This window comes from Electrona antarctica, assembly GCF_951216825.1.
Source record: "Electrona antarctica genome assembly, chromosome: 21".
Taxonomy (NCBI): Eukaryota; Metazoa; Chordata; class Actinopteri; order Myctophiformes; family Myctophidae; genus Electrona; species Electrona antarctica.
The window spans coordinates 36804958-36829537 of NC_136802.1; the positions used below are offsets into that span (position 1 = coordinate 36804958).

The 24580-nt window shown below is 43.8% G+C and overlaps 1 protein-coding gene across 2 annotated transcripts in view; it reads left to right on the top strand.

Moving 5' to 3' along the window:
- The window catches only part of LOC306914200 (netrin receptor UNC5D-like), a 594918-nt gene that overhangs the window by 513495 nt on the left and 56843 nt on the right, over positions 1–24580 (top strand). For both annotated transcript variants that reach the window (XM_079491179.1, XM_079491178.1), the window contains one exon: positions 15400–15612. In XM_079491179.1, the coding sequence (XP_079347305.1) occupies positions 15400–15612 (213 nt within the window). The remainder of the gene's footprint in view (positions 1–15399; positions 15613–24580) is intronic.

Sequence of the window (24580 nt, forward strand, 5' to 3'; positions counted from 1 at the left end):
TGTATGGATTAGGGATGGGTCCGATGAATCGATTATCGTTAATAAGACCCGAAATCGATTATTAAAATTAATAATCGATAGGCCTAATCGTTTTTTGTTGTTGTTGTTTTTTTTATGAAAATCTGTTGGAAAGGCAATATTGTCATCCAAACAGGACAGGGCTGTAAGCCTACCAAAGTGTGCCTGGGATGTGTCTGTAGGTGCGTTTCCATAAAGCCTTTTTTTTGCGCATTAAGGTTCTTTCGCAAAATCTCCTGGATGGAAACACCTCAAAATGCGCATGAGTCTGCATTTTTCGCAAAAACACTTTTTCGCTAGAAGGTGGCGGATTTGGGGCTATATCGAAAAAGTGAAATGCGCAAATGGGTTATGGAAACACTTGTGGAAAATATTTCTAATTAGAAAGCATTGAACTCGTATTATATCGCTTTTAACAGTTGGAAAAGAAAAAAACACACGCGATGGTGAGTATAGTAGACTTGTGGAGTGATCGAACGGGAGGGTGGGTGGGATGTGGATACATAAATTATTAAATTTACACACTCGAGTCTCGAAGCCTCTGTCTGCAGGCTGAGGCTCTTTTGCTCTCCCCGGTGAGGGCGTTCGCCGTTGATCATGAAGTTAGATCGGTGATATTTCTCCTAAACAGCTCGGAACGAAACGGCCGAGAGGAGACTAGTCAAAATGGAAATGTAGGCTACTGTCAAGTCGCAGGGCAGGGGTCCCGATCGTCCCTGTACTTTGAAAACGAAACTATACCAGCCCCTGTCTAGACAAAAACACACGCCTATTTATTTAGGCGTGTGTTTTTTGAATAGCCTAAAAGAACGTCAAATGCACCGTGGTGAAGAACAAATCAGAGATGTGTGTGTGTGTGTGTGTGTGTGTGTGTGTGTGTGTGTGTGTGTGTGTGTGTGTGTGTGTGTGACATGATCAAATAATCGTGTAAGATTATCCTGTAGTGTGTGATGCAGATGCTATCAGATTTCAGACATCTAACGGTAAAATAAATGTGAGATAATATGCGTGCACGTCTCACTTGACTGGCAAAATAGCGCCATCTAGGCCTACTGCTTATTTAATATCTCCAAAGAAGCGCATTTTGTCAGTGGATGGAAACAAGAAAAATACGCTTTTCTTTTTTCGAATTACTTACTTATTCGCTTCCTATTTTTGAAATGTTTTGATGGAAACCCACCTTGTGTAGCATGACTGAGAGGAGTGTGAGTGGACATTATAGTATAGTTATTTTCACTCCAGCACCTTGTATTTAGCATATTTTACTACAATTATTACAAAATAACCGTATGATAAGCCGAACGATAACAATTTGTATAGTTATAATGATTACTATTCCAATGACCACAACATTCAAACTTTGTGCATTTAACCCATTTTGTGCGGGAACCCCTTTTGGTGTTTAAAACATTGTTATGATAAAGCTATTGAAAAATAGCAGATCTACAAGCTCACCGAGTGGCGCGCTACGACCTTGTAGGTCTGCTATTTTTGAAAAATCTTGAAAATATTTATTTCAGAAAACTGGAGGATTTAGAAGATTTTATTTTTATTTTGAGGTCAGATCTAAATGGGTTAAACTAACCAGAGCGGTGCCCGTGTAGTGGGGCAAGGCCTATATATACTTGGAACGATGCAAGTTGTAAATGCATGCCCCACCCAGATATTACCTCTGTGTCCCTCTTATGTCCATATATGGAGTTCTTTATCAGGCATGCCCAAATGTGGAGTCTATGTCATAACAGGCCAGCTCCATATATGGAGAACTAGAGGTGACCAGGTGTGATCAATAGGCCAATTTGGGCCCTGCCCAGAGCCTCTAGAGCGAGCAGTTATTATTATGTCCCTTGTATGACCATATATGGAGTTTTTTTGTCAGGCATGCCCAAATATGGAGTATATGCAAACATCAGAATGATGTCTGAACAGGCCAGCTCCATATAAGGACCCTGGGCATGGGGCCCTGTCCAGAGCCCGGGCAGAGGCCTTTTGTGGCGGTTCTGGACAACCGTGGGTCAGACGGACTCGACACCGGGCACTGCACTCCCTTTGAGAAACCCTGAAATATATGTGCAGAAAACAGGGGGAGGGATGTCTTCTTCGTCTTCGTCTTCTTCTTCACGAATTTGACACCATTTTCATGCCAATTCAAATCTGGGTTCAGTGAGATCATCAAGGTTTTCTCGCATAACGTGAAGACCAGGCCTGTTGCAAGTTGCTGCACTCTGTCCTCTATATACCCTGAGCCATCCCACACCATAGCATGGTGAGCAGGGGTTAGGTGAGTTCTGGGTGTATAAGGCCTAGTTGCAATTTTATTTTTAATACGTAGGGTGGCTTCTGTAACCATTCTGTCTTAAAACGTAGTGGTCGATTAGTGTTGTAATATTTCTCCTCATGTTCCTGAGCTTCATACATGATTAATGAGACTGTCCATAAAGCTCATACTATAGTTCTACGCACGCACGCACGCACGCACGCACGCACGCACGCACGCACGCACGCACGCACGCACGCACGCACGCACGCACGCACGCACGCACACACACACACACACACACACACACACACACACACACACACACACACACACACACACACACACACACACACACACACGCACACATTCTATACTGCAGGACTGCAGGGTCTACGATCGGAGACGTCGATGAGACCATTTGATGAGCACTGCGTGGATGAGAGGAGACGAGACGCTCACGTCGGTGTTGTTGAGTTCTGTACAAGCGATTATGATTGAATGAAAAACTATATTATCTGATCTCCACTTCACTGGAGAATCATCAGAACGCTATACCAGGCATAGAGCCACCGATATGAGACGCCCGTTGACCTGAGTCTGAACCACTGTCGCGCGCGTGTGCGAAAATTGTCATGATTTAGAAAACTTTTTTTTTAAATTTCTATGTCAGGCCTGAATGGGTTAAGTAAAAGTATCAATACTGTAATATATAGAAGTATACTCTGTTACAAGTAAAAAGTCCAGGAATTCAAAGTGTACTTGAGTAAAAGTAACAAAAGTATCCAGCCCCAAAAAACAATAGCGAGGTTTCCATGTATATATTGGGGACTATTATTATTTACGATGAGAGGCAGAGCAGATCCAGATGTTTTAAAAGTTTCTGAGAGGCGGAGCAGATCCAGACAGTTTAACCCATTTTGGGCGGGAACCCCTTTTGGTGTTAGCATTATGTTATGCTTTAGCTATTGAAAAATAGCAGATCTACAAGCTCATAGCGCGCCACCGAGTGGCGCGCTACGAGCTTGTAGGTCTGCTATTTTTGAAAAATCGAAGAACCACTGACACAGAAACATAACTTTTTCCGAAAACTGTCAGACCTACAAGCTCGTAGCGCGCCACTCGGTGGCGCGCTATGAGCTTGTAGATCTGCTATTTTTCAATAGCTAAAGCATAACATAATGCTAACACCAAAAGGGGTTCCCACCCAGAATGGGTTAAAGACACGAGAGACTTTGGTCCCAGTGAAAGCACCCGTTTTAGACGCTTCTTCACAAAGCGATGCGCGGAAGCCATTGATGTGACGATGAGCCTGGTCGTCCGGGGACAGTAGGATGAAAGAAAACGGGGACAGTGGGAGGTGACAGTGAATTTGGAACTGGAAAAAATAAGCAGGATGCTATAGAATTGCCGGCAGGACAAAAGTATCACACAGTTCTGGCTCCATATTATGAATTTCTAAATTTAAATTTAAAGCACTACATGGTATATGGGCCAAGCCTATCTCATTGACTAATTAAAAATATATAGGCTCCCGAGAGTTTACGTAGATCTTATTGGGCAGCTATAGGTCTATTAGAGATTACAGTTAATACCCGGAAGAAAGTTCATCAGTTCATCATATTACCTCAAAAATCACACCCATGTGAATTGAGTGGTGCAACTCCGTGTGGGGGTCCCCAGAACATTTAGACCCTTGGCGGTGAAAACCAACCAAATGCTATTTTCGTGCTCGGGACGGACACCTCCAGCCGCGAAGACTCGCAAAGCACACTGCCCCGGGCAGCGCCCTGGGCAGCCCTGCGCCTCCACCTCCCAGTTCTTCTGCCCCTTGTCAGTGTGTGTGTGAATCTGATCTGTCGTCTCTGCGTGTGTTGACGACACACACACGCAGAAGAACTGGGAGGCGGAGGCGCGGGGTTACGTGCGCTGCCGCGGGCATGCAGTGTGCTATGCGAGTCTCCGCCCTCCAGCCAGGGACGGGACTCCTCCAGGGAGACACACAGCTCCACAAAGGAGTGGCTGCTTGCAACACTCAAAAATCTGAGAGTCAAGCACAGTCAACATCTATACAAGCGTCAATTGAAAACCCACCTTTTCAAGTTTTAAGCTATATCTTATATGAGAAGTATATTCCTCAGCACCTATACCATAGATGTTGCTGCTGCTGTGTTGTTGTTTTAAACTGTTTACGATGTTGTATTGTTTTTTTTTAGGCCTGACGTCGAAATTTAAAAAAATGTCTTCAAAATCCTGACAGTTTTCTGAAAAACCTCATGTTTCTGTATCAGTGGTGCTCAATATTTCATGTCAAGGACCCCTAGAATTATATGTAATTGGCTGCCGACCCCCCATCTGAAAATATGTTGTTCCAGGAACCCCCCAGAAGCAAAGATTTGAGTTAAAAACTTTCACTCTGAAAGAATATATATTCAATGATTTGAGGCACATTTCCACGACTTTTCAAAAATAGCAGACCTACAAGCTCGTAGCGCGCCACTCGGTGGCGCGCTACGAGCTTGTAGAGCTGCTATTTTTCAATAGCTAAAGTATAACATAATGCTTAGTTAAAACACCAAAAGGGGTTCCCGCCCAAAATGGGATAAAGCTCATTACCATTAATACAGAACATTTCTCCTACATTAACGCCTTGCACTCGGTTTGATCTGAACAGATGGTCCTCCCCGCATGCTTCTCACCCACACTGATCATCTGCTGGCTCTGTCCACCTCCATTTCCCGCTCTCCTTGTCTCTTGATCCACCACGCCACACCCTCCATCTGCTGCACGGATCACACCAACTTCATCTCTAAACTTATACTGTGCAGAAGAAGAAAAAAAACTGCAAGCTTACATAATTAATTTCATGTAGCTGTGTGTTGTGTTTATGCACATGGGCTTAATTAATTTCATCTCGCTGTGTGTTTATGCACATGCGGGCACATACCGTCAGTGGCGTGCACAGACATTTAGAGGGGCAGGTGCTCAAGTTAAAAAAGGGCACCTTGTGCAGCGCATGGAACCGGCCGGTTGCCTTAATCCATTTTGGGCGGGAACCCCTTTTGGTGTTAGCATTATGTTATGCTTTAGCTATTGAAAAATAGCAGATCTACAAGCTCATAGCGCGCCACCGAGTGGCGCGCTATGAGCTTGTAGGTCTGCTATTTTCGAAAAACCAAAAAAAAAAAAAGGGAAAAAAAAATGTTTTCCCCTTTTTTTTTCAAAAGGGCACATTGCCAAAAGGGCAGGGGGTGCTCTAGCACCCCCTAGTGTCTATCTGTGCACGCCACTGCATACCGTATGGGCTGCAATCTAGAAATTATTTTAATGAGTGAAAAGTTATGTTTTATCAATCTGTATGGTATAATACGATATAAATAGAAGCCCATTATCTGTATGGCAGAGTTATGTTAATACAAATAACTAGAAATTCCCTGAAGAAGGCAACTTGTTGCCGAAACGTTGGGAAAATACAAATGTGTTGGCATCGTGACTACGAGCTGTGCGGCCTCTCTCCTTTCTCAGCTAGTTATCTCCTGCGGTCAGCACCTCCCCACTACTGGTGTGCGCTCCTACCTTCCTGTTTGTTCGAATACAAATAACTAGTACATGTGTGTGCAGTGGTTTGGAGCTGGTTTACACAACATTTATCTGAAGTTCACTCACTGCCTGAAGCACATAAGAAACTCTCACCTGATTCACCTCGTCCCTGGCAGTCAGTCAGAGTGTGGTATGCACTCTATAGCTTACAGACTTCCAGTACTGCAGTACCGGTCCTCCAGGTGTTGGGGCGTGACTGAGGATGATACCTGTACTAATACCACCCACTGCCCCTAATAGTTAGGATGATAAATGTATTAACGCATTTAGACCTGACGTCGAAATAAAAAAACGTTTGCTCTGAAAGAATATATATTCAAAGATGTGTGCCGCATTTTTACGATTTTTCAAAAATAGCAGACCTACAAGCTCGTAGCGCGCCACTCGGTGGTGCGCTACGAGCTTGTAGGTCTGCTATTTTTCAATAGCTAAAGTATAACATCATGCTTAGTTAAAACACCAAAAGGGGTTCCCGCCCAGAATGGATTAATAGCTATAGTAATAGTGATAGGATGGGATAATGCGAACAACAAATTTCATGTATTTACAAATACAGTGACAAAAACAACAAACCAAGTTGTTCTACTCGCTATGACTTGGTATGACTAAACAACAGCTTTCTCTGTACGTGTGAAAGCCATCCAACTCACTCACATGGCTGTAGAGCACAGTTAGTTCTACCAGCTATACCTGCGTCTCATCGCTGGATTTTCATTAAAAGCTATGAATAATATTGGACCGCCACCGGAGACCACCCACAGTGATCCCAGCACAAATTCATTTCTTAGAGAACGTTTCATGCAGAGATGACATTGGCTGTTCTCGAGGATCGAGACCCCCATCTTTTTTGGGTGCGCGCTTCCAATATGCAATGTTACAGCTGTAGTGTATTACTCATCTGTGACTGTGCGCGTGTGCATTGGTGCGTGTGTGTGTGTGTGTGTGTGTGTGCTGCTCTTGAGGAAATAGCCATATTTTGGTGTTTGTTTCCAATATGCACTTTCATGGCTGTAGTGTGCGTGCGTGCGTGCGTGCGTGCGTGCGTGCGTGTGTGTGTGTGTTTGTGTGTGTGTGAGTATGTGTGTGCTGCTCTTGAGGAAATAGCCATCTTTTGGTGTTTGTTTCCAATATGCACTCTCTTTCATGGCTGTTGTGTGTGTGTGTGTGAGTGTGTGAGTGTGTGCGTGTGTGCGTGTGTGAGTGCGTGAGTGCGTGCGTGCGTGCGTGCCTATGCCCTGTGGCATGGACATGTTGTTTTCCTCTCTCTCACACACTGGCCACAGATGCATCATTCTGCAGCCCTTATGCATTATCCCATTCTGAGCGGGAACCCCTTTTGGTGTTTTAACTAAGCATTATGTCATACTTTAGCTATTGAAAAATAGCAGATCTACAAGCTCGTAGCGCGCCACCGAGTGGCGCGCTACGAGCTTGTAGGTCTGCTATTTTTGAAAAATCGTAAAAATGCGACACAAATCTTTGAATTAAGCAATATTACACGAGAGGGTAATATTGCAATTATACAACAGTTACCCTTAAAACTAAGAAAATCGCTGAAAGAATATATATTTTTAATGACAGATGTAGTCACTACGACCACAAATGTCCCAAGAAACTAGCTAGCCTAGCCACCGAGTTTGCTAGCGCTCTGGGAGAACACAGCAGCTGAATTCTTTGTTTTGATTAGGTGGTGAATGGTGCTGGTTTAACCCACGGCTAGAAGGCTGTTTCAACCAATCAGATTGCTTCCTCGAAACGACCTGTGGTATAATATATATTCTTTCAGAGCGAACTTTTTTTTTTTCTCGACGTCGGGCCTAAATGGGTTATTGCCGAGGAGGGCCATTGGCTATAGATCAGTGTGGACGCTGCAGGGCAGAGAGAGGCCATGGCCGTCTCCCGTGACAGCGTCAAAGACTCTCAGCCTCTCTGAGCCCTCTGGCTTTTCTGGAACTATATCCACATTATGAACCAATGGCAGCAAGCCCCGGCATTTCTTGATTAGGAAGACCCCAGCGACACCTTGCGGATACACCCACGTTGGGTCATGAATGATGACCCGTAAGTTTGAGAACCCCTGTTCTACACCATAGGAGTATATAATCAGGGCTGCGCACAGGCGGTACGCCAGTGCGCTAGGGCATTCACTTCTAGTCATTTTTACTAGTTGACTAGTTGCCTAGTTGTTTAACTACCCATTATGTAAAAAATAAAAATAAATACAAAAATAAACTTTTTTTTTTTTGGAAATAAATATTTGTACATTGAAAAACTGTGTACATGGTTACTATAACTATAATCTACCTGATCTTGAGGCCTACAACATCGGGGGGAAAAATATAAAATACAAAAAATAATTTTTTTTTATTTTTTTATTATCAACTAGTCAACTAGTACCAACAAGGTCAACTAGTGGATTTACTAGTCGACTAGTAAACTAGTCGACTAGTTGCTTAATGCCCTACAGTGCGCATGCGTCGTCAAAATTAATTCTGCGCTGTCAATCAAGCGCCGGGAAGCGCTTCTGCGCACCGCCTGCTGGGGCCGCCTAGAATGATTATTATGGCCAGAATACTAGTACAATCTGTAGCGAGAGTATTTCCCACCGACTGCCAATCAAAGTACGTCTTGCACAAGTGCACTGGCCATTGTGGCCAATCACAGCGCGTCCTTACTCAAACGAGGGAGGATCCATTTCCATTTCCATGCTGCTCGCTGCTGGGAGGAGGGCGGTTCGGTTGACAGGAGTTTACTACTGAGAAACAAATGGTTCGGCTTCTCCGTTTCAGATGTGGAGCAAACTAAAAAGTAAAAGTTGTAAAAGGGGATGCTTTGGATGCTTTGCACTCTTCCCATTCGCCGCTGTGCTTATGTTTGTTTTCCGGGTGCTGGAGCAAGTTGCTCGTGTGCGATGCCGTCTCTCACAGCCTACGCACCGTAGCCTGGCTAATAAGCCAGACTCAAATCACACTGTCGTGATTCGGTCTGGCTTATAGGCACCGGCCACTGACTTTTTACGGGTACAGGTTTTAGTTCCGACAGTGGGAAGAGTGCAAAGCATTGCGGACTGGCACTGCTGCTGCAGCCTGCACAACATGAAGCTTATCAACATGACAACACCGTGTCCCGACATACTGTCCCTTATTATCGTATAAAGTCGGGTAGTGTACACTGTTTATTTTTGCACCGAGGAGCCATGTGTGTCTAACTGTCTGAGTCTGACTGTACGTTGCCTCGGTAAAAACAAAAGGGAAGCCTGACGTATGCTTCGCAGTACGACGTGTATGTTAAACAAATAGCTGATCTGCAAGTAGTAGATCGGCTATTTAAATATATATATATATTATTTTTTTAAAGTACCTAAATATTGCTTTGATGCTCATATTATCCTTAAGTATTAAGTTGTTTTTATTAGAATATGCATTTAGGGCTGGACCACACATGGACCATTGGACCTAGCTGCAATTTCCAACTCTAGATTTTTTTTATAATGGTATGAATCTAGAGTTGCAATACCCTCCATTGACTCACCAGTCCCCACCTATCCAATAAATATAGTTTTTCTATAAGTTATTCATGCATCAATCTTTTATCCATCCGGCGAGACGGGTCGCCGCATTTTGGAGTACCAAGTAACTTCTCCATGCAGGTGCTCCTCTGAGTACTAGACCAAAACAGTTGTGTGCAGCCTTGTATATAATTGACTATGTTATATAGTCACAACAAACTTCATATTGCTCTCACGTCATAGCCTACTTGTGCTGGGGGAAATGGGGTAGCATTACATTAACCCATTCAGGCCTGACGTAAAAAAATAAATAATCACACCCGTGTGAACTGAGTGGTGTAAGGTCTGTCTGACGTAATGAAATCATGTCTGACGTAATGAAATCATGTCTGACGTAATGAAATCACACCCGGGTGTGATTTCATTACCTGGCTTTGTTTGTGCAGAAAAAATGAGCATGGTTGCTATGTTCACCCTGTTCACCCGGGTGTGATTTCATTACGTCATTACAACAGGGTGAACATAGCAACCATGCTCATTTTTTCTGCACAAAAAAGCCAGTTGTAGGAGTGGTTTACACCACTCAAAAAGAGAATCACACCCGTGTGAACTGAGTGGTGTAAGGTCTTATATAGACTGATCAGCTGTGGTCTGACGTAATGTCTGACGTAATGAAATCACACCCGTGTGAACTGGGTGACCATAGCAACCATGCTCATTTTTTGATACGAACAGACAGACACGTAAACTAACAAAGCCAGTTGTAGGAGTGGTTTACACCACTCAAAAAAAGAAAAAGTCTTCTGAAAGAATATATATTCAAAGATTTGTGCCGCATTTTCACGATTTTTCAAAAATAGCAGACCTACAAGCTCGTAGCGCGCCACTCTGTGGCGTGCTATGAGCTTGTAGATCTGCTATTTTTCAATAGCTAAAGTATAACATAATGCTTAGTTAAAACACCAAAAGGGGTTCCCGGCCCAGAATGGGTTAACCTAATAGCAAAATGGCCACTGTGTGCATATGGTTACTGGCTATATATGGAGCGTGTCTTCAGTGTACAGGGTTTGGGCGGCTGTGGCTCAGGAGGTATAGAGCAGGTCGTCCAATGATCCCTGGGTCGGCGGTTCGAATCCCGGCTCCTCCTCCTGTCCACATGTCGAAGTGTCCTTGGGCAAGACACTGAACCCTACATTGCCTCCAATGAATCGGTCGGTGTGAGCTCGCCACCATTGGTGTGTGAATGTGGGAAGTGAGGACGCTGGCGTCGACTGTTCGCCGCTTCACCTCCCAATGTATGAATGTATGAATGAATGAACCATTGTAAAGCGCTTTGAGCACTTGGAAAAGCGCTATAAAAATGCAATGAATTATTGATGAGGTCAGATAAACACATGGAATGTCAGAACAGGAAGGATGGGTGGGGAAGGACCTGTTCTGACATGTCAGAACAGGTCAGCTCCATATATGGAGATCTAAGGGTTTGAAGTCAGATGTAGAGTTGCTGGCCGGCTCCATAGATGCAGATCTAGGTGATGATCGAGTCTTCTCCATGTATGGTTATCCAGGGTTAGATGAGGTCAGTGTAATTATTTTTCAAATATGGAGATGGCCATATATGGTGGCGTGACGTGTCGCAGGGCGTGATGTCATGGAGATCTAAGGGTCTCCGTGATGTCACGAGATGTCACGAGGTGTGACCATATATGGAGACGTGATGTCACGAGGCCTGACCATATATGGAGATGTGATGTCACAAGGCTTGACCATATATGGAAGTGTGGGTGACGGACGGACGGACGGACGGACGGGAGATGCAGGTTTTCATAGTAAATGCGACCTACGGGTCACAATTAAACATACAGGTAATAACTGGAAGATTGAGCTGTTGTGCTGTTTTCTTTTCTCACAGCATGCGTCTATGTATTTATGTGTATTTATATTCCCATCTGTCGGTGTGTGGGCGTGAGTTTGTTTGCTGCTATTCAAACACAAACACGCGTCAGTGAGTCACCACACAAACAAATACACAGGAGTTGAGCAGCAGACACGAGGAGCTGGCCTGGGGGCTAACCATTTAGAAATGTAAAGCGTGTCTATTTGTTTGGGTGCTAGGAAGGGAGGGGCAGAATGAAAGTGTTGTGGGGGGGGGGGGGGAGGGAGGGAGGGAGGGAGGGGGAGAGAGAGAGAGGGGGAGAGAGAGAGAGAGAGAGAGCGCGAGCATCACACACATCCTGTGTGAATCCTCTTCAATAAGGAACCACTCTAACTGCAAATAGGTTCATTGCTTATGGTTTAAAAGTACATATGGTTATTTTGATAGAACATCGTTTAGACCAGGGGTCTTCAATGTTTTTTTAGCCCAAGGACCCCTTATCTGAGAGTGAGATGAAGCAGGGACCCCTTAGCTGAGAGTGAGATGAAGCAGGGACCCCTTAGCTGAGAGAGAGATGAAGCAGGGACCCCTTAGCTGAGAGTGAGATGGAGCAAGGACCCCTTAGCTGAGAGTGAGATGAAGCAGGGACCCCTTAGCTGAGAGTGAGATGAAGCAGGGACCCCTTAGCTGAGATTGAGAGATGAAGCAGGGACCCCTTAGCTGAGATTGAGAGATGAAGCAGGGACCCCTTAGCTGAGAGAGAGATGAAGCAGGGACCCCTTAGCTGAGAGAGAGATGAAGCAGGGACCCCTTAGCTGAGATTGAGAGATGAAGCAGGGACCCCTTAGCTGAGAGAGAGATGAAGCAGGGACACCTTATCTGAGGGAGAGATGAACCAAGGACACCTTATCTGAGGGAGAGATGAAGCAAGGACCCCTTAGCTGAGATTGAGAGATGAAGCAGGGACCCCTTAGCTGAGATTGAGAGATGAAGCAGGGACCCCTTAGCTGAGAGAGAGATGAAGCAGGGACCCCTTAGCTGAGAGAGAGATGAAGCAGGGACCCCTTAGCTGAGCGAGAGATGAAGCAGGGACCCCTTAGCTGAGAGAGAGATGAAGCAGGGACCCCTTAGCTGAGAGAGAGATGAAGCAGGGACCCCTTAGCTGAGAGAGAGATGAAGCAGGGACCCCTAGAACATCGTTTAGACCAGGGGTCTTCAATGTTTTTTTAGCCCAAGGACCCCTTAGCTGAGATTGAGAGATGAAGCAGTGACCCCTTAGCTGAGATTGAGATGAAGCAGGGACCCCTTAGCTGAGAGAGAGATGAAGCAGGGACCCCTTAGCTGAGAGAGAGATGAAGCAGGGACCCCTTAGCTGAGAGAGAGATGAAGCAGGGACCCCTTAGCTGAGAGAGAGAGATGAAGCAGGGACCCCTTAGTAGAGAGAGAGATGAAGCAGGGACCCCTTAGCTGAGAGAGAGAGATGAAGCAGGGACCCCTTAGCTGAGAGAGAGAGATGAAGCAGGGACCCCTTAGCTGAGAGAGAGATGAAGCAGGGACCCCTTAGCTGAGATTGAGAGATGAAGCAGGGACCCCTTAGCTGAGATTGAGAGATGAAGCAGGGACCCCTTAGCTGAGAGAGAGATGAAGCAGGGACCCCTTAGCTGAGATTGAGAGATGAAGCAGGGACCCCTTAGCTGAGAGAGAGATGAAGCAGGGACCCCTTAGCTGAGAGAGAGATGAAGCAGGGACCCCTTAGCTGAGATTGAGATGAAGCAGGGACCCCTTAGCTGAGATTGAGAGATGAAGCAGGGACCCCTTAGCTGAGAGAGAGATGAAGCAGGGACCCCTTAGCTGAGATTGAGAGATGAAGCAGGGACCCCTTAGCTGAGATTGAGAGATGAAGCAGGGACCCCTTAGCTGAGAGTGAGATGAAGCAGGGACCCCTTAGGTGAGAGAGAGATGAAGCAGGGACCCCTTAGCTGAGAGAGAGATGAAGCAGGGACCCCTTAGCTGAGAGAGACAGATGAAGCAGGGACCCCTTAGCTGAGAGTGAGATGAAGCAAGGCCACCTTATCTGAGAGAGAGAGATGAAGCAGGGACCCCTTAGCTGAGAGTGAGATGAAGCAGGGACCCCTTAGCTGAGAGAGAGATGAAGCAGGGACCCCTTAGCCGAGAGAGAGATGAAGCAAGGACACCTTAGCTGAGAGAGAGATGAAGCAGGAACCCCTTGGCCGAGAGAGAGATGAAGCCCCTCCACTATTGTATAAAATTGTGTTGGAGATTAAACATTTTCATGAATTTCAAACTGCTTTCATAGACTTGTTTGACAGCACTGTCATCAGTGCATGTTGGATTCATCTTAACCCATTTTGAGCAGGAACCCCTTTTGGTGGTTACATATATTATGTTATAATTTAGCTATTGAAAAATAGCAGATCTACAAGCTCATAGCACGTCACCGAGTGGTGCACTATGAACTTGTAGGTCTGCTATTTTTGAAAAATCGTTAAAATGTGACTCAAATCTTTCCGAAAATTGTCATGATTTAGAAAACTTTTTTTTAAATTTCGACGTCAGGCCTGAATGGGTTTAATGAGTATTTTCAAACATTAAACCACTTTGACCATCAGCACTTCAGTACCATCAGCACCATCAGTACTTTGTCTGCTCTTTTTCCCCCTACACCAACCCTCGTTCCCAAAAATATAGCTTATGTACAAACTCACACTGCCAGGCGTTGTGAGCTTGTAGATCTGCTAGTTTTTGATAACGTTCTTCTGCATAATAGGGATTTCAGGGTCCATGTGGTTAACCAATTCTGGGCGGGAACCCCTTTTGGTGTTTTAAACATTATGTTATGATTTAGCTATTGAAAAATAGCAGATCTACAAGCTCATAGCGCGCCACCGAGTGGCGCGCTACGAGCTTGTAGGTCTGCTATTTTTGAAAAATCGTGAAAATGTGGTGCAAACCTTTGAATATATATTCTTTCAGAGTGAACGTTTTTAACTCAAATCTTTGCTTCTGGGGAGGGTTCCTGGAACAACATATTTTCAGATGGTGGTCGGTGGCCAATTACAGGGGGTCCTTGACATGAAATATTGAGCACCACTGATACAGAAAAAAACAGAACAAAATTCGACGTAAATGGGTTAATATACGCACGCACGCACGCACGCACGCACGCACACACGCACGCACGCACGCACGCACGCACGCACGCACGCACGCGCACACGCACACGCACACGCACACACACACACACTGTTGAAGACTCCTGGTTTAGACTGATGCTTCTTGGTTTGCCTGGTATCCTAGCTTTTCGGGGCACCACGATGTCTCTCTGCATTCTATGTACACAGTATCTGTATGTAATTACCTTGCGGGTGGGAGTTGGGGTGATTATTATCTTCATTAAAACCTGCTCATCAACATTACAAACGGTTATGGGTCACAGGCAGGCTAGTTACAGTGTATAAATTACACTGGCTGCGTTTCGGGAATAGCAAAGCATTGCACACACACAAAAGAAAACAAAAGAAGATATTTGGCAAATTGTGCAAACTTGTACGTAATTCCAACAGTCATGATTGAGAAATTTGAGATTCTGAAAATGATAATTTGTGTTCTGATAATCACCATCAGTTCCAATTCAATAATTTGGGTGTTCAAATATGTTTATTCTGCCACTATACTTCATTTCAGTCTCTTACATGTACTGTATAACCAATACATTATTGGATCCAATGCCATTCCTACTACTGTATATGTATGTGTATCATGTACTTTCAGTATGCAGTGTTGTAAAGTAACTAAGTACTTGTACTCAAGTACCGTAGCCTAGTACATAAATACAATGTTGATTTGTTTTTCTTTTTTTCTTTTTTTGTACTTTATTTCCAATTTTCAATACTTGGAGTTCTACTCCACTACATCTCAGAGGCAAATATTGTACTTTTTACTTCACTCCAATTATTTCAAAACATACATTAACCTCTTTAGCCCTATCTCTACTTTGGCTATTTGAAAATAGCAGATCTACAAGCTCGCAAAGCGTTGTGATGCAACGCAACAAATAATTCAGTCTTAAAGAGTACAGCATCGACAGGACAGAGTGTCATGTCTCTTTGTGTCTTTCAGGTTCTCGGGGTGAGTCGTCGCACCATGCGATTGGTCAGTCTGGGACGTTACCTCACTTCCTGTTGGAGCCGAGCGATGCTTACGTCATCAAGAGCAACCCCATCAGGCTGCGCTGCCAGGCCCGTCCCGCCCTCCAGATCTTCTTCAAGTGCAACGGGGAATGGGTTCATCAGAAACACCACACCACGCAGGAGTACGCTGACAAAACCACAGGTGCAAAACGCCAAACGCACGCACGCACGCACGCACGCACGCACGCACGCACGCACGCACGCACGCACGCACGCACGCTCGCACGCACATTGGAGCACACTGACCAACCATGGGGGACAGGTACAACATCCACCTGTATCTTAAAACAGTGTTGCTGCACTCATGCGTGCGTGCACATGTGCGCTTGTACGTGTGTACACGTGTTGTGCGCTTTTACGTGCGTGCGATGCGTGTGTAAATTGGCACCCACATCTCACCTCGTCTTTTCCTGTCCCTTCTGCTGGATCTAAAAAGATTTAGTTCACATGTTTGATGTTAAAAATGGATTCTTGATGAAGACATGTTCCCATGGAGTCACTTTAAATGATACAGATGATTGAGGTTATAGGAGGTATAGTAGCAGACGCGTAACTAGATGTCAGTGGGCCCCCGACGCAGGCTGTTCAGCGAGGGCCCCCGACGGCTATTTATATACAGACATTTGTTTTTGTTTTCTTTGCAAGTCTGCAGGCCACGGCACTTAATTAAGTAAAACTTATTTGAAAAATGTTTTTTTTTGGCCATAGTTTACAAGTTTACAGTCACTGTACAGTGCCGCTGTGCTTCCATCTGAACATGGAAGAGAAAGTGTTCAATGCACATGCAGAGGTCAGTGTGATGCGTTTGTGCCATAAATATGAAGATGCGTGGGTTTCCATGATATGATGCGTGGGTTAAACAGACCCCTAGGGGGTCCTCGGAGATGCAACAGCCACATCTTATTCTTTGTGTGATGTGTCTTTTATTTTTTTACATTAACCACTTAACCCATTTAGGCCTGACCTCCAAATTTAAAAAAAATCTTCTAAATCCTCCAGTTTTCTGAAATAAACATTTTCACGATTTTTCAAAAATAGCAGACCTACAAGCTCGTAGCGCGCCACTCGAGAGCTTGTAGATCTGCTATTTTTCAATAGCTAAATTATAACAATGTTTAAAACACCAAAAGGGGTTCCCGCCCTATTCTGAGGGGACCATTAGCCAAAAATAACAACAGAAATTAACAATTTTGACCAATTTTTTAACAATTCATTTTTAAAATGTGTTTAAAATAACTATATAACAAGCTCATAATTTCTCTCTCTGCGAGAATCCGGTAGCAGATATAGAACTCCACGGTATATGCATAATAGATTTAAACACTCATTTGTTCCCCTGTCAATCAAAATGCTCAAGCAGAGATTGCCGAATGCACTTTATTGACTAAACTGCACTTTTTTAAGGGAATGTGTGCAATATCTCTATTTTGTATGTTTCGTAGTGTTTTTCTTATGTGATTTGTCTCCCAAGGGAGACAAATAAAGATACCTTGAACCTTGAATCGATCCCCCTGTGCGCTCATCTGAGCCACCTGAGCAGCCATCGGCTGGGTGAATGCAGAAAAGCAACCCCTACCTCCCCCATAGGCCAAATAAACAATCCCTTTCTCCGTTCGCCCTACACGGCAAATCAATTTCACAGCCTACAAGGAACCCAAACAAAGTTTTAATGCTACTTCATCCGCATTTAAAGCGATGATTATCGTTTAATTGAATTATAGCAATCAGAAAGCAAAGCACAATGAAGGTCAGGGCTTTTATACAAGCTGTTTGCTGGTGTGATAGTGCTGATGCTTGACTTTACTCTATACGCGGTACTGATCATTATCTCTCCCGCAGTCACCATTGTATTCTGGCCTCTAAAACTTTACAAGCTGCACTCCACAGTTCATAGTCCTGCTCCCCATCTGGATCCGTATCACGCTTTATATCTCTCTCTGTCCGCTGGGAGAGATGGAAGAGAGAGGGAGAGGGGTAGAGCGAGCAAGCACACTCCAGAGACCAAAACGAGGGAGGGGAGAGAAGGAGTGAATGCATGATGGTAAAATGAGACAAAGACACAGAAAAGTATAAGGAAGGGGTATTATTTTCTGGTCCCTGGGGGGGGGGGACCTGCTGTGGAAAGCGTTTACGGCTTTTCTCGGTTGATGGCTGCTCAGATGACTTTTGATGAGTGCACAGGGGAGCTGTTAGAGGTTAATAACCCATTAAAGCTGGGACAACATTTGTGTCATTTTAGATTTTTATACTGTAATACACATTGGTTGGCTATAAAAAAAAATTTATTTTATTTTTATCGTGAACATTTGAGCAAATCTTTGCTTCTGAGGGTCCCTGGAACAAAATATGTTGAGATGGGGGGGGGGGGGGGGGGGGGTCAGCGGTTAAATACATTTAATTGTTGGGGTCCTTGTCATAGGCTACAACAGCTAGGTCAGCCAGTTTCGGTATTTAAAGGAGCCGTGGCTAATGAGACAAATATGCATTTATACATTATACTTGCCCTATATAACAAAAATTGTAAATTAGAAACACCTTCAATATTTGATTCATTTCATAAAGAGACCGCTCCCGTCGCACGTTGATGATGTCATATCATATGTCCATGTTTGGTCCAGCCCTATGTAGTATGAAATGCATGTGCTAACTAAAAATCACACCCGTGTGAACTGAGTGGTGCAACTCCCCTCTCCCCCTGCCTCTCTCTCTGTAATTACTAGGCAACAGTGCAACACTATCTCTCTCTCTATGTTTCTGGGACAACAGCGCCACTTTTGCCCCTACTGGTACTCATAGCCACACACATAGACACACACATAGGTTAACACGGACATTGCTATTCCTTGGAGTGGTTGCACCACACAAAAAACGACTTAATACTTCCTACGGTCACTATGAGCATCAAAGCAACATTTTAAATACTTTTTTATTAGCACATGCATCCCATATATATATATATCTATAGGACTTGACCACACGAGGGCAAATTACATCATCATTTTTGGGTAAAGCGTCTTTCTCAAGTGACACTTTGAAGTGTCGTGACACTGAAGTAAAAAAATTGGGAAGTAAGATTGTCTTTGTATGTATGCCACATCAAGTACACCTCCACTAATTGGGTCTTATGATTAAAATAAGAACGTTATAATGGTGTGTTACCACTTCAGTAAAAGATATATTTGGGGCCAGAAAATGGTGTGCAGATTTTGTTTCATTTCTTTCCCACGAACACATGCCAAGCAGGGAGGCATTGTTTTTGTAGTCTTTGGGATGACTCTGCCAAGGATTGAACCCTGTCATCCCAATCTCAGATGGATTGTATCCACTCGGCTACGGGTGCCCTTAAAACCCATTTTGGGCGGGAACCCCTTTTGGCATTATGTTATGCTTTAGCTATTGAAAAACAGCAGATCTACAAGCTCATAGCGCGCCACCGCGTGGCGCGCTACGAGCTTGTAGATCTGCTATTTTTGAAAAATCGAAGAACCACTGACATAGAAACATAGCTTTTTCAGAAAACTGTCAGGATGTAGAAGACATTTTTAGAATCTGATCTCAGGTCAAAATGGGTTAACCTCAGTAAAGGCTCTGTTCAGTCAACTTTGAGAGGACACAAATATAACGCGTCCATTTGATTACATCTGTATTATTCTCTGAGGTTGTTACGGTCTAAGCAGAACCTCCTGTGTCATCTGCTAGGAGATGCCCAATGGATTTAGATTAACTATATTTTATTTTGGTGTGCCTTTGTTGTTATTTTTCTAGAGACAAAGTTGTACGACAACATGCATATTTGTATTACCATGGGTCCAATCAGGGTCTTTTGTTTTGCATATCACCCTCATGCAATATATATATATATTTCAGTGTTGAGAAATGGGACAATTAAAGTCAAACGTGGTCTCAAATTGGAACTGGTGATAACCCACTTCTACACTAAGTTTTGGTTAGCAGCATAACATCTTTGGTTAACCCATTAAAGGAGCATTCAGTGATTTGGAAAACCACCCAGTCCGCCCCAGTAACAAAATGTGCACATGCACACACTCTACAGTGGGGGGAAGTGCAACAGGCCAACAGCATGTGCCCCCACTCGATCATGATTGGAGGAAGGCCCCTCTCATCCTGATTGGATGAAGGCTTTGCCACCCGCCACCAAAACTGAAACTAGGGTTTTTTGACCCCAGGGGCTGACTGGGGACAGGGAGGAACTCCTTATATGGTCAGCACACTCTATGGTAGGGAGGATTATCCAAAAAATAAGTGATATTTGAATTCAGTGAAATCACTGAATATACCTTTAAGACCTGAGGCTGACTCTACGAATGCCTTCTAAATCAGTAGTTCTCGAACTTTTTCATGTCAAAGACCCCCAAATTGACATACTGTATATTTGGCCACGGCATTATTAGGGGGATCACAATGACATGTGTGAAGCCTTGTCATGTCTGTCTGTCTATCAGTCCCTCCTGGTACACACAACATCACTGACCACTTTCTTAACACGCTGAGGAAGGCTTTATGCCGAAACCTTTGTTTTGAAGGGCGTTAGCCCCTCCTATATGCCCAGCATGGTGTTTGGGGTGTGTACCCCATGGTGATGATTTGATTGGCTGAGCACCCCATATCGATGATTTGATTGGCTGAACAATGGGCGTATTGAGGATAAAAAGTGAGGGCAGAAAATGTGTCTTTGTTCTTTTTTTCTTGAATCCGTCAGAAAAACATCAAAACTTTCAGCAGGCTGTTGCATTCTGGAGCGATACACATACCTTTCAAAGGTTTCATTTTTCTTTGGTGAACAGTGTTCATCAAACTTCTTGACAACCTCATCAAACTTTTCTTTGTCTTCTGCGTTGGCAAACTCAAAGGTGTTGTATACTTCCACAGCTTGTTGTCCAGCGACAGTCAGAAGCAGTGCAATCCTCCTTGCCTCCGTCTTTTCATCTAGGCCTGCAGCCATCAGGTACAGCATGAAACGCTGTTTGAAGGTACGCCACTCATAGTCCACATTACCAGTCCAATTCACTGCGTCTGGCGGCTTCACACTTTCCATGACGACTCGTGACCACTCCTGGTACCATGCAATGTTTCTGTATCTCAATGAAGAAACTTGGTTCTTGATAATGTAACTTTATTTGAACTGATAGGGTTTGGTAGCATACATGTCATACATCCTAGTCTATGATCTAGAAATGTTTGTATAGGTGTGGCCTTGATATAGGTGTGGCACAGTCATCATCAGTGCCATCTAGTGGCTGTTATAAATCATATCACATATCACAACAGATGCCACAAGTGATTAGCCTTGAGGACTTGAGGATGAAAAGAGAGGACAGACAAGTGAGGACGCCAATTGTGATTGGCCGGAATGTGATAGTTCTCTTGTTGACCTTGTTTGTAGTTCTAGAATGAACGCATCTTAGAGTTTGCATCTTGATATATATGATGTATGATGACAAGAGCGCCCCTCACTTCACACGGGTGTGATTCCCCCCCCCCGCTCACTCCCTTTCTCTGTCTCTCTCGTTGACTGTTCCTCTCCACTCCCTCGAGTTGGTGCTGCTATATCTATCGTGGATTGACAGTCCAATGTCCATGATATGAATGGATGTCGTACACGTTGTGAAGTAGTGCGCACACTACTTCACAACCTACCAAAGCTTTACAGAAGCTGTGAGTGAGTGAGTGAGTGAGTGAGTGAGTGAGTGTCAATTAACCCTTAGCCTACTGTTGACGGATTTAATTAATTAATCCAAACCTACCGTTGACGGAATTGACGGGCTGGTTTAATTCCCTATAATCGGGCGTTTAATGTAGCAAAATGTAGCAACTTTTGGCTAGTTTGGCTAACGACCGATGTAATCTACCTAAAACCGGCCGAAATCCTTGCGTGCACTGTCGATTATGCACGTGCGCGGTCTTTATGTGCATCGCTGTGTAAAATGCGATATTTGGGGCTTGATTTGAGCTTAATTTGACTTAGTAGTTATAAAAAATACGATGATAGCTTAGCATCCCGGACATCTGAGAGTGCTGCACAGGGTGAAACTATTACCGGATGTTATTGATCGTTAAAACGGAAGTGTCTCGCCAGATTCGCTCTATTTGGTCAAAATCGGCATAACGGTGACGTTACCGCCACCATCAGGACTGAGTGTCTAATACTATAGTCTTGCCCCGTGAAAATGAGATATAGTGTGTATATCACGGAATTTTTCTATTGGCATTAAAATTATGAATTAAAAATATGAATAGAAGGCACTGAGAAGCTGCTATTGGGAGTGGCAGTCCATATTGTGTGACCTGCTAAGTAGTATAGGTGTGTAGACACTGGATTGTTAACTCTTTGAGAGTTTCAAGGATTTCTATATAGTTTTTAGACTTCTCTATGGCAGAATGGCGTTTTTGAATGATTTATTGAAAATTCTCTGCTGTGAATGTGTGACAACGAAAGACCTTCAGAGAAAGCTTGGCTTGTCTGCTTCCAGGAAAAAAATGAACTGAGTTGATAAAATGTTTAGTTGTGGTGTTGGAAGCCATTTAAAAGAGCCTGCATTTACACTGGGTAGTGTTTCTAGGACAACAAAAAAAGTTATGACCGGTTGAAGTTTTATTTTCTAAATAACTTTTTTTCTGCTGGGCGTACATAGCCATGCAATATCTCATTTTAAAGGGTGAGTTGTCTAGTTCAATTAAAATAAAATAAAAAGTTTCTCACATGTACCACTGTAGATATTTTGCCATCTATAAATAGCATGGTCAGTCATGATCAATCTGACCTATCCAGCTAAAAGTCCCCCTAGCTCTGAAATGGAACATCATATAAACTCAATTCTTTTTTGGGGTAAAATTAGACATTCTAACGCACATTTTGATATATACCATGTTTACATAGTCTTACCAGTACCGTGTCTATTCATGCATGTATCTCAAAAACCTGTTGTGAAGAAACAGTTTTGATAAAAAACTCATCCAAGGACATTGTTTTGATATGACTTTGTGCCCATGATATGTATCAAAATATAGACTTGAATGTATACTGTATTATAACAAAAAAAATTGGGTTCTTACCATCTACCGTTACAGAGTAAATCACAGTTGAAACTCGCTTAGTCAAACCATAAACCTCAGACTAGTGAACAAAATAGCCATGACAGGTCTAACTCATTGTAAAAGCTTGTCTTTAATTTTTTATGACTACTAACATAATACAATTATAATAAATATTACAGAAAATAAATAGGCCTAAATACAAAACAGTTGTCCCCAAACTCCCCAGTGTCCCCAAACCACTGCATTCCAGTTGTTCTTGACGGTGTGTGTGTGTGTAGGCTAAATTAAAAAAAAACAACAACTGAAATGAATGAATGCATCCGGTTCAGTGTCGGATAACTCCATCGCAGTCTTGACTCTTCGTCTTCATCATCATCATCATCATCATCATCCTCCTCCTCCGATGCCAGTTCTAAATATATAAAAAATAAACATTTAGCTGTAGTCAGCCCGGCCAATAGCCAGTTGGGGGGGGGGGGGGACGTAGGCTATCTGACATCATCGTCATCATCATCATCACACGGAGACACACTAAACAATGTACAATCATGATTGTATACAATATACAATGAATGCAATTATCATGCAAGCTCAGACGTCAATGAAACGTCATACAGATCTTATATAATACGCTACTGTTAGCTTCACTCCCCGTCCCCCCTCCGATCCTTGTAGCAACGTCATCATAACCACGCGTTGCTTCAGTAAACGATGCATGTTTGTTCTCCGTCTTTGTAGACAGTAAATAAAAGGAGCGAACATTACTCTAAAGATCAGATCGCCTATAAGGCACGCTACAATATAAAATACTTGTACTGCCATGCGTGCATGCCTGCTACGATACATTTGTACTGCACCAACCAACCGATCGACACCAACCCCCCCCTCCAGCCCTTAGCCAGCACCAATGCACCGACCAACACCATTAGCCAGCACCTTCGGTGCTGGCTAATGGCTGGGGGCCATCGTGGTGAGTCATTCTGGCGTCATGATCTGACTAGTAGTAGTAATTATCCAAGCATCTATTTGTAGCGATCATCTTATGATTTCTGATCACTATAGAAGGGCATTTTCTACAATAAGATTACCTCAAAACATTCCGGGTTGATCGTCTTCTTCAATGGTTTCCCGGTATAGCTCATCGGACGACGATGGGGAGACAATGAAAAAAGGAGGGAGGGAGCAGCGAGTCTCGCTGTAAGCACTGGACCAGGGCTACTCCGCCTGGAGAAGGCGACTGGGACGCGTATGGATCAATACTACTACCACAAAACTCGCTCAAATAAATAGTACTGCTTTCAACTTTTTCTGCTAGAAAATCACTCGGGCGAGACGGCAAACAGGCAAAACAATGAAAACTATGAAGACTCCCTCTGCCCCCACTGTTTACAGGGGGTGGGACCAGCTTCCAATGGCAACACGTACACGTGTGTCACGTGACACGGGTTTTCTGGGTAATGTAGTTGGAATATAAGCTCAGGAATTTAAACAGCGCTTCGGAGCATATTAATATGTTTAGATTCATCAAAAACTGTGAAGACGCCAATTGGCGTCATTGATCATTTACGGAATTCTGATGAAGACGCCAATTGGCGTCTTTCATCTTCTAAGGGTTAAAAGCCAATGGGCGAGCTACTTTAACTTCAGTGTGTGTGGGCTATCAAATGAATGTTATGTATAAATCTGGCCCCACGCTATACGGCCACATGTCCTATTGTCCTGGGTGCTTGTCGTTTACCGGTATCCATGGGTGCCCGCGGGCAAGGAGGCACGCGCATGAACGGCATCTATGGTCCCCAGTTAACCCATTTTGGGCGGGAACCCCTTTTGGTGTTAGCATTATGTTATGCTTTAGCTATTAAAAAATAGCAGATCTACAAGCTCATAGCGCGCCACCGAGTGGCGCGCTACGAGCTTGTAGGTCTGCTATTTTTGAAAAATCGTAAAAATGTGGCGCAAATCTTTGAATATATATTCTTTCAAAGTGAATGTTTTTAACTCGGGTCTAAATGGGTTAAAAATCATGATTAATATGATTAATTGTTGCTCACTGT